Source organism: Sinohyriopsis cumingii, chromosome 5 (assembly GCF_028554795.1).
Source record: "Sinohyriopsis cumingii isolate HCF-2022 chromosome 5, ASM2855479v2, whole genome shotgun sequence".
Classification (NCBI taxonomy): Eukaryota; Metazoa; Mollusca; class Bivalvia; order Unionida; family Unionidae; genus Sinohyriopsis; species Sinohyriopsis cumingii.
Window position 1 is genome coordinate 111,689,485 of NC_142965.1, and position 11,273 is coordinate 111,700,757.

Here is an 11,273-nt window from a genome sequence, read left to right on the forward strand (position 1 = left end):
CTAGATGCCTTTACAAAATGATTTTGTAGATGGCTTGCTTTTTCTTGAGTCCTATGTCGCAAACCAAGACTAAAAACTAGGTAGCTTGCATTTGCGAGAAGAAAGGCTTTTATTGTCTTCACTAGGTCAAAGTTTCTGAGATCTATATTTCAAAGGTCAGGTTATATCTTGAAAGAAACTAATGACTTATTCACAATAATTTTCATTTACAACTGCGCAAGTTGGTCAGAGGTCAAGGTCATGAGACCCATTGTTCAATAATAAAGACTATAACAAAGACAGGATAGGTGTGTCATTCATGGTATTCTGTTTTGGCTTCATAACTTCAAATTATGTCTTGCAGAGAAGACAATAAGTTTATAAGTGTTTGTTATAATAGTTGTTGTTTTGTTGGAGTGGTGAATAACATTTTGTTGACAGAAACTGCAAAAACTTATCATGACCAGACTCTTGTTGTTGTTGTTGTTGTTATAGGTTTTAACACCATTTTCCAGCACAAGATAGGCTATACATGGCGGCCAGTATAAATAGTGGAGGAAGAACCCAGGAAACCCCAGAAAGAACCACCAACCCACGAGAAGCTACTGCCAAGCTTTCCCTCATACCAACATTGGCTCAGCCTGAGACTGGACCCCATGCAGACAGATGTGAGATGGCAGTAAATTGTAATGGTGAGCACATTAGACCACTTGGCCACTAGGGGTCCCAGCCAGACTTTTGTCCTCTTGTCTAGATATCTGCCCCATGGGATGACCATGTTTATTAATTTTAATTTTCTTCATAACCTGCTTTATGTTGCTGTTATTTTTTGCAGACAGATAAATCTACTTGTGAACTTGAGTTTAGCTAATGTAAAATATTTAAATATTATTTTTTGCTGTTACACAGAAGCAGGGAATTTCATCAGGACCTGGTCAGAATGAAGCTCCACTTGATGCAGATGCTCTAATCAAGTCTTTCAAAAGGTCTGTGATAGAAGAGGTGGCTTCAGTAAACCCCAAATGCAAAGCACGAGCAATGAGGCCACCTGTTACCATAAAAAAATTCTTCAAGCCATTTGTTCATGACAAGTCTTCAAATTCTGTGTCTTCAGAGGACTCAGATTCCCCAGTGAGAAATAATTCTCAAGAAACACTGATGAAGGAATTGAATTATGAGGACTTTATATCTCAGACTGCAGAAGATACAAAAGTGGACATAGATGAAGTTGAGGGAAACCTAAGGTCAGATAACGCGCCAAAGCCTTGTACAGAGACAACTGACTCTTTTGACTGCAGTATAGTGAAAAATAATAATGTTAGTAAAGATTGCAAAAGTGTATTGACATCTGCCATAGATAATAAAATCTTGACTGCATCATCAGTAGGTCAGAAGAAGGATTTACTCAGTAAAAATTCAAAATCAAGTCATTCCAAAAAGAGGACAATCAACTCAACAAGTTCTCAGCCAGCCAAAAAGCAGAAGCAGGTCAGCTTGATGTCTGCTTTTGCCAAAGCTGCAATGAAGAAAGAGGAATTGGAACACCAGGTGCTGTCTTGTCCAATTTGTGGTCAGCTCTTTGAGAAAGGGATATCTAATGCTGAAGTGAATTTCCATGTAGACAACTGCATTATTGACTAGATTGATATCATTGAGGCATTCCTATTCATTCTCTTAGAGACGTACAATATCTTATTTGAGTGTTCACTAGATACACCACTCCCTCTATAGCTCGTGCCCTAATAACTCATGAACCTGCACGTAATGCGGAAGTCATACATAAATCCAATTTATTTTAATTAGGAAATATAAAAATATTTACCCCTATTTGCTGAAGATGATGAAAATTGTGAATAAAATTGGTAAATGAAACCTTGGTATATTGCTCATTCTATTGTCGAAAATGGTAGATAAAGCCTGGAAATTTGAATCAACGTTATGAAATTAATATCTTTTAAAGGTCACTGGCCACCTATATTGTACAGACATGTGATATTATATCCACGAACTCCATATATGTAACGGATGCAGTCTTGAGTATGCATCCATGGTGTAGTGTGTATCACATATGTCAAATAACAAAATTGCAAATGAGACGAAAATATCACCTGATTGCTTGAAGGCACCTGCCATTTACACATGATAAGTTACTTATTGCAAACTGACCCAGATTGTATTGTATCCAGGTTAACTATAAGATGGTATCTCACAATTAAAAAAATAATTATTTTAAAATACATTCACTGTGAGTGCAAATGATAATCTTTTTGGTAGCTTGAGTTACAAAAGTATTATTAAAGCAAGTTATTATTGTGTATACTATTTTCCCAGGAAACATCAATTATGATTACATATGGCAAACAAATAGAAGCCCAGGTGATAAACACAACTGGCACGGAGCAATAAACTCATTGTTTAAACTTACAGACAGGATATCAAATGCATAAGTTATTTTATTACAAAGAAAACGAACCCTGTAAACTGACTTTGGTATTTTTTTAGTGTGCCGATATTTTCACAAGGAAGTCAAGTTTGGTTCCTTTAGATACTTTAAATGTGCCGATTTCTTTTTTTTTAGTTATATAAAGTCTGCTGACACAGGGAAGCCAGCATTGATTCTTTTTGCCTGTATTAACGGGAATTTTCAAAATAAATTTAAACAATGGAACAGTTTTGAAAGCGACACAATCTAGTGTGTCATGCACGCATACTGATATAAGGCTGAAGAGTACATTAGATGTCATTAATTTCATCTAAATATTCCCTATCCATAGTTTATAGTGTTTTATTTTTCGACAAGAAGCATCTACTTTGCCTTGTAGGGATAAATGTATGTTATTTCTGGTTGGCATGCTCTATAGGTGGGCAGTCATAACTAAGGGGAAGCAACAGCATTGTATACTTCTATTTTGAGTAATTAAATTATTATTTCTTCTTTACACTTCATAAATTGTTTGCTCTTTTTGTGTGAATATAACTACTTTTAATCTTGTAATGCAAATCTGATGTAAAAAGGAAAATGTTGGAGTATGGCCGGTGACATTGAATAAGAAGTCATATATTTTGTTAAATTGTCTTTCTAAACAATATTTTTGTACGCTGTCAATAACAGTATTCCAAAAAGGTTTGATTATTAAAAATCGCCTATCGCGTAAATTTGCATGCTCATTCATAAACGTGATCAAAGATAGCAAGGCAAGCAAGTAAAATGAATACTTGGAGAAAATGCTTTCTTTGACAGATGCAGTTCATTGTGGATAAGCGAGTTTCAGATTTATTTTAACTTAAAATTATTGAATTGTCATTCAGAGATTTCCTTAAAGATAAGAAGTAACAGTTTTGATATAAACCCATTTAACTAAATGAATGTCACTGGTTTTTGCTTTATTTTTTAATCCCATTGTGTGTAAATTATTGATGGAGATGTTTATAGAGGTTCTTATGGTCACTTCATTGAAATTTATTATATGAGATGAAGAATATTGTGTGCATTGATCTGCTTACAGCGGGTGATGTCTTTTGTAGTTCAATGACTTTTATACATCTCTTATCAGATGATCACAAATATGATGTTCTGACATTGCAGTATGGATTTCTAAGTGTCAAGATCGAGTGTGATTAAGCAGTACACATTGATCTTGAGGTGACGGTCATGGACAGCGAGAATTTTCATTAGGGGTTTTGTTTTAGTTATTTTTCATTTGCTTATATTTCCTTAATACCTTTATGACATTCTTCATACCTGGGATGAATCACTATAAAAATTAAGACAGTTCATTCTATGAAAGTTTGAGACCTTGACTTCAAGGTTAAAATGTTGAGTGACAACCATTTGTTGTTAAAGCCAAGGTCACATTTTACTGCAAATCTTTTATCCTGGGCTTGACATGCATGCAATGGCCTGCTTAGTTTGACATGGTGTTATCATGGTAAGAAAGGGGGTTTGACATACATGCAATGGCCTGCTTAGTTTGACATGGAGTTATCATGGTAATAAAGGGGGCTTGACATACATGCAATGGCCTGCTTAGTTTGACATGTTGTTATCATGGTAATAAAGGGGGCTTGACATACATGCAATGGCCTGCTTAGTTTGACATGGTGTTACCATGGTAATAAAGGGGGCTTGACATACATGCAATGGACTGCTTAGTTTGACATGATGTTATCATGGTAATAAAGGAGAACATTATGGTAGAAGTGAAATCTGCAATTCAGTTCAGTTTGGGCTATTCATGGTAAGTAGCATATGGTTTTATTCATTATGGTTTTAGAATTTTGTTATCAGATGCACAAATGATTGAGACTCTTTCAATCACTTCAGCTTTACTGCACATAAATTTGGAGTTTGAAGAACCTTATTTGCGCAGAATGCATCCATTTAGCAACAAACTTGGCATACTTTATGGATTTGCTTCTTGTACAGTAATAATTTCTTTATACACTTCTCCCAGAATAACTTGCATATAATGAATACATGCCAACCATTACGCCTTTGGTGTAATCATTATGCTTTTTTTCACCAAATCACACATTATGCTAGACTTTAAATGGGATCATAACTTATTGATGCATTAAAAAATAAAATAAAAAGAAAGCAATACAAAGTTGCTTTTGTTATTTTTATTATCATCTCTTTAATTCCACTGATATAAATTTAACAATATTCTTAAAAAGTTGACTGCTGCGTGAGAATAGTGTAAAAGTACTTTCCTTATTTGTTATTTATAGAAACTTTATAGGACCTATTTCTTTGAAAACAGATGGGAAATTGTGATCCATTCTGTACTTTTAAAGAAATTGAAACCCAGATGTTAAGTGAAATGCTTTAAGGTGTAAGTTGTTAATATTGTATGACGGAAAATCTTAGAGCAGATGGATCTCTTCAAACTTCAAAACATCTCAGATCAGAAGAAAAGTACAAATCATCACCAGTTTACAAACGTCAAAAGAAGAATATGAGAGTGATGTAATACAGCACTCAGAGTACCTGATCATTGCAGGATTCTAGTTCACGATAATTCAGCGAAAGTTACACAGGTAGGCTAGTTACAGTGAGTGCTGAATATAAATAATATTTGAGTATATTCTGGTTCTAATCCTTATGGATTTTGATCTTAAAACAATAATTTTACCTAGCAGCAAAATCATTTTTGTATGTGCTGTAATTCTGGCATGTAATTTATAGATTCCACTTTTTATGTCCAAATCATTCTTTTATGCTACTTATAATAGCAATAATTACGCTTATACCTCTCGCAGGGTAGTCATGCATGACATCAGTGTCCTAAAATGTAGACTAAAATATAAGTGAGGGTGCAGGCTACCAAGGTACCTTTGAAAGAGTAATAAATGGATGAAAATTGGTAGAGAGAGGTATAAATAGAGAGGGTATGGGGGCAGTTAACATTTTGGATACTTGTTTAACAGTCTACTTTTGAAATTAACGGAATAAGTGGCTTTTTATAATGGAGTCATTCACTTGTCTTTATAAATTACCTTTAATTTCAGGTTAACTGATATTTGTTGAAAACGTCATTCACATGTGTGCTGCTGAACACATTGTGTATTACATCATTTGGATGGAATTGGATACATTCTAGTTTTATTGTTTTTCAAAATTGAACAAGATTAATTTTTTCAAAAGATTGCGAGAAATGACAACAAAGAAATGTGATGTTTTCAGATTTTGATTCTTCTTTTGCATATATTTTGTTACAGCAGAATGCAAAAAATTAATTCACAAAGGTAAACCATTAACAGAGATGAATTTATTGGGTCAAAAAAAACCCCCACTTGAATGAGAAGAGAACAATACTTAAAGTTTTTGACGATGTTAACAAATATCACTTCATATCAGAGGCATACTTCAAGTATTTGGCACCCGGGGCAGATCCTTCCTTTCACCTGTGGTGGACCACCCCTTACACCCCCCCTTATTACACCATGATTACAGGGTCAACATTTTGGGTCTCCAGCAACCATATGGCAATATAACAAGATTCTGTTGTATGACAATATTACAAGATTATGTTGTATGGCAATATTACAAGATTCATTTGTATGGCAGTATTACAAGATTCATTTGTATGGCAATATTACAAGATTCTGTTGTATGGCAATATTACAAGACTATTGGGTCAATATTATAAGACTATGTTGTATGGCAGTATTACAAGATTATGTTGTATGGCAATATTACAAGATTCTGTTGTATGGCAATATTATGAGATTATGTTGTATGGCAATATTACAAGATTCCTTTGTATGGCAGTATTACAAGATTCATTTGTATGGCAATATTACAAGATTCTGTTGTATGGCAGTATTACAAGATTATGTTGTATGGCAATATTACAAGATTATGTTGTATGGCAATATTAGAAGATTCTGTTGTATGGCAATATTACAAGATTATGTTGTATGGCAGTATTACAAGATTATTTTGTATGGCAATATTGCAAGATTATGTTGTATGGCAATATTACAAGATTCTGTTGTATGGCAATATTAGAAGATTATGTTCTATGGCAATATTACAAGATATGTTGTATGGCAATATTACAAGATTATGTTGTATGGCAATATTACAAGATTATGTTGTATGGCAATATTACAAGATTATGTTGTATGGCAATATTACAAGATTCTGTTGTATGGCAATGTTATAAGATTCTGTTGTATGGCAATATTACAAGATTATGTTGTATGGCAATATTACAAGATTATATATGTTGTATGGCAATATTGCAAGATTATGTTGTATGGCAATATTACAAGATTATGTTGTATGGCAGTATTACAAGATTATGTTGTATGGCAATATTGTAAGATTATGTTGTATGGCAATATTACAAGATTCTGTTGTATGGCAATATTGCAAGATTATGTTGTATGGCAGTATTACAAGATTATGTTGTATGGCAATATTACAAGATTATGTTGCTAACTGTGTGGGCAAGCAACATCTGAATATGCATCATTCGGAACACTAGTGGTTCTTCAGTTGGAATAGTCCTCCAGTTGGAGTTTGTTACTGAATTGCTGATTTGTTTTTCTGACATGTATTAAGCTTTGGGATGGTCATTGTCAGCACATATCCACCCCTTTACATTGTCATGAGTAACCCCTATCTCAATACCATGGATCTTTACAAATTTCTCCGAAATAACATCCATTGCACTATGATCTTACAAGTTGTTGTCAGCATTGATATCTCCAATGTTTTACATCAAAGGCAGTGCCATGACCCCTCCTCCAGCACCCCACTATTATCTTAAGTTGATTGCTTTGCATGCCTTACAGTCTCTTACAAACTCAGGCTCTTAAGAAAGGCTGTGATACCTTTTCCACTGTCCAACACTGACTCTATTGACAGCTGACAGAAATTCTGCAAAAAAGTACTGATTATTCCATGGTCTTTTGTCTGGATTAAAGATGTTATAGATTTAGGTAGATACTCCGCCTAGATCTTTCCATTGTTTGTTATGAGTGAATTGGCATGTGTGGATGGGCTGGGCAATTATCCAACAGCCGTAGCGCTTTCTGTTCGTATCCCCTGGATCACAGATGATTTCTGATGGCAGGGATAAACACTTTGAAAAACCACTCTTTAAGTATACTTCCAGTCATTCAAGCATTTTCGCACATGAAAGGTTGTCTATGTTCATTTCACGAAGACAATGGGCAAACTTATATTTGCCATCACATAATGGTTTCATCTTGTGTTTTGTTGACATAAAACAGAAGTGTTATTCTTTGTTAAGCTTGAAGCCCTCCATTTTGTGTGTCAACCTTGTAGGTAGAGATTTATCTGGCATTTTCTGATAACAGAGACCATCATCACTACAGTTGTAAACTTGGTCTTCTGCATATCTCAGGGATGAGATATCTCGGGGCTAGTTGGGACGAATTTGTATGCCATCTGATTCGCCCTCTGTACCTGTCTCAACAGCGAATCATTTTGTTTCCGTGACATTTCTGGAATCACCAAAACCATTCATATTTTTGCCATTTTCTCTGCCTTATTCTTTACATGAGGTATTTGTTGAAGTTAATCCATGAAATGAAATGCTTACAAATGTGCAAACTGAGAGGCAGGGAATTTTTTTTTAAACCAGCAACATTGAGAAGAACAAAAATAAATGATACTACAATAAGATAGTGGATCTAATCAGTTTGTTTCATATAAAAATCAGATTAAGATTTTTTTCTTCAAGCTATTCTAGGGCCAGAATTATTTTCTTCAAATAAATCCCAGCCTCCCTCCCTCCCCTCCCCTTCCCAATCAAAATGGTCTGTCTCTTAGCATTGTCAAACATAGTAACACAAGCACATTATGTACACACTTACATAATCACATGCATACAAACGTAAAATAAATAAAAACTACACCATTAGACGGTGGAGTAGTTGAAACTAGATGCAGTCTTTACTGTTCAGTGGGATTTGTGATGCCGGTATCATTAGAGTTCATCTATGGACTGACCAGAGACTAGATATTGTATTTGTTCAAACTTGCACTATGATCTTTTGGAATTTTTCTTGGCATAGAAAATGATCTTTTTGCATCTGCTTTGTGGTAAGGGAGTTTTAATCATGCATTGGCCACGATACAGTGTAGTTAGAATGTCTTAATATGTTGGTAACTTCGGGATTGAGTTCTGCATTTATACATTATCGGGATTCTGGTTATGAATTAAAAGAAGTTGTATGTGCATTCTCGATATGATGTCTGCAAATAATAAAATCCACTCTCATGCTACTCTGCTGCATAAGGTATACAAGGCGTTTTAAGACTTAATTTTCCTGGGCTTTGCTCACTTAGCCTCTTTCCCGAATGGCAGCATTTTGTCTTCAAAAATGGATCATAGTGCCACAGTTCCAACTGTCATAAACCCAGACTTCAGAGGAATGTTGCTGCTGATCACGAACTGCTAGTACTCTTTGATAAAGATCGCTTTATTATTATCATGAAATACAACAAAGGGTACTAACATTTTATTGCTTCCAAACACATCTCAGCATGAGAAAAATTGGATTTATCTATTCAAATTAGCCTAATAAATCTTCCTACAAGGGGTTTAGATTGCAACATCACGCTAGCTATTGTTGGTCGGTTGAATGATCTGTGCTAAGCTTGATTGATTATTTTGCTCCTACGTATGTTTCAATCACCTCTGTGACAATTATCTGTAGAAAACTGTTCTTCAAAGGTGATACTTATCCATGATCATCAAGCAAGACTGTTTCTCTCTCTCTCGCTCTCACTCTCTCTCTCTCTCTCTCTCCACCACTGTCGGGCTTTTCCGCGCACGAAAGATTTCTGTCGCCAATACTGAAGCAAAATGCATACCGAATTCGACCGACTGCTAAAATAATGTACTGCACTGCTTACCATTTGAAAAGCAGCAATTGTCACCAGATGATTCTGTTCAGAATAATATTGATTTTGGGCAATCAGAATACTATCCCTGTGTTTTCATGACTCGCGATATGACGTCCTATTCTGCGCATAGCTTTGAAAAGATGTAATGTTTAGGCATCATGCCATTGGAATGAAATTGGTTACTTTGGACTCTTTCTGTTAGCATTTAAGTGAAGGAATTATGTCAAGCTTATAACTGGTTTTACAAAATTCAATGCAACAACGCCAGTAAATGGCATGAGATATTAAGCAAACTAAACCGATCTTGTCAAATATTTGTAAAAGTTCAACATTTTATAAAAAATAAGCCATTGAGGAGAAACAACAACCAGTAGGATGTAATGTGTTTACGAAGTCTCGGTTATGGAAAAAAATAATACTTAAGAATTTAGAAACAGACTATACGCCAGAAAATTTCTTGAGAATCCGTTTGAGCGGCAAGTTCACAAGTTGGATAGCAGATGACAAATTACGAGTCGTACAACTTGCAAAATTAGAAAATTGGATTAAGGTGCAGTATTGTTCTAAGGTAAACATTTCGATCTTTTAAATAATATATTTATTTGCGTGATTCGATAAATATTTAATAGTTTTTTCTGGGTCTCAAGTTCAATAAAGTCGCGGAGTGGGTATTCATGTTGGCATTTAGTAATCACATTTTCATATGCATTTAGAGTAGAAATGTGAAATATTTCTGTACACTTTATGAATATCACTTTCCCTAATTAAAGGACGGTCGTTCTTTCTTGATACAAATTAGATGTTTGACGAAAATGAACACGTGATCCAATGTTTACAGAAATGACATATCGTTGCGTAGAATTAAATGACGCGCAGAATTGGCCGATGTGGCGTGTGTGTATATATATATATATATATATATATATATATATATATATATATATATATACAGAGAGAGAGAGAGAGATACACACGCACACCTGCCTCGATAACTTGCGCACATCGGGGTCCAGAAACCCTGTCCACAATATAAGCGAGGGCACGAGTTACCGAGGGACCTCCCAAAAAAAAAAAATACGCTAGACATCCAGAAAACTGCGGAGGTGGGGGTAGGAACTGGTCTTTCTATTACTGAATCCTCGTTTTATAATCACATTGAGAATAGTTTTGAATAAATCACATTTCCTAGTGAAGTTTTTAATTATTCTGTACAAATTATATTTACTTTCATGTCCGACATCTGAAAGACCGTTAATATTCCAACTGGTTTCACCAACCATCATGTATAAGCGGGAAAAAAAATGTATTGCGTCACTATTTCTTGTTTTCTTGATCAATCTGATTCCTTGAGTGGTATAAAATAGTGTAGTCTGTAACAAGGAAACCATACTAACTGTTGATACACCATCAAACAAGCGTCGTCAGCGTCCGGTAAGCACATCGACGACCGCGTCGATGTCATCGCCCCCCCTGCTGCTATGATCTTACAAACAGAGTGATCACTAACTCCTCCTCTTGTAGATCAATTAGGTTATTTGACTGATCGGTAATTCTAAAATTAATTCTCGTTAAAAACCGATCATGGCATCGCATATAGACCGGATTAATCGGACTCTCAATGATCAAAAATCCCGGAGGGGCTGTTGGTGAAAACGAATAAAGGATATACCCCTGTTGAGCTTGATTTGATTGCTTGGTATCCACCTGGTAACTCCCTTCGATAACATCGCACACTAGATTAATCGCTATCACCGATGCAATATTTACGTTGTATGGAGCAATATGCCTACCACCATCTCCGTTATCGTATCTGAGGATAGTTGATGGGGGGGCGTCCGCGGGTGGATTCTTAGGCCATCCTAGTATGGTTCTTATTGAACTGTTATAAATATCAACCATATACCCC

The 11,273-nt window shown here is 35.2% G+C and overlaps 1 protein-coding gene across 1 annotated transcript in view; it reads left to right on the plus strand.

Annotated features, from left to right (window-relative positions):
• Positions 1–8,140, plus strand: part of LOC149800001 (protein strawberry notch homolog 1-like) — a 146,082-nt gene extending 137,942 nt beyond the window's left edge. Inside the window, exon 33 of the mRNA XM_089959534.1 lies at positions 889–8,140. Within this exon, the coding sequence (XP_089815660.1) occupies positions 889–1,620 (732 nt within the window). The 3' untranslated portion in view covers positions 1,621–8,140. The remainder of the gene's footprint in view (positions 1–888) is intronic.
• Positions 8,141–11,273: the final 3,133 nt, after the last annotated feature.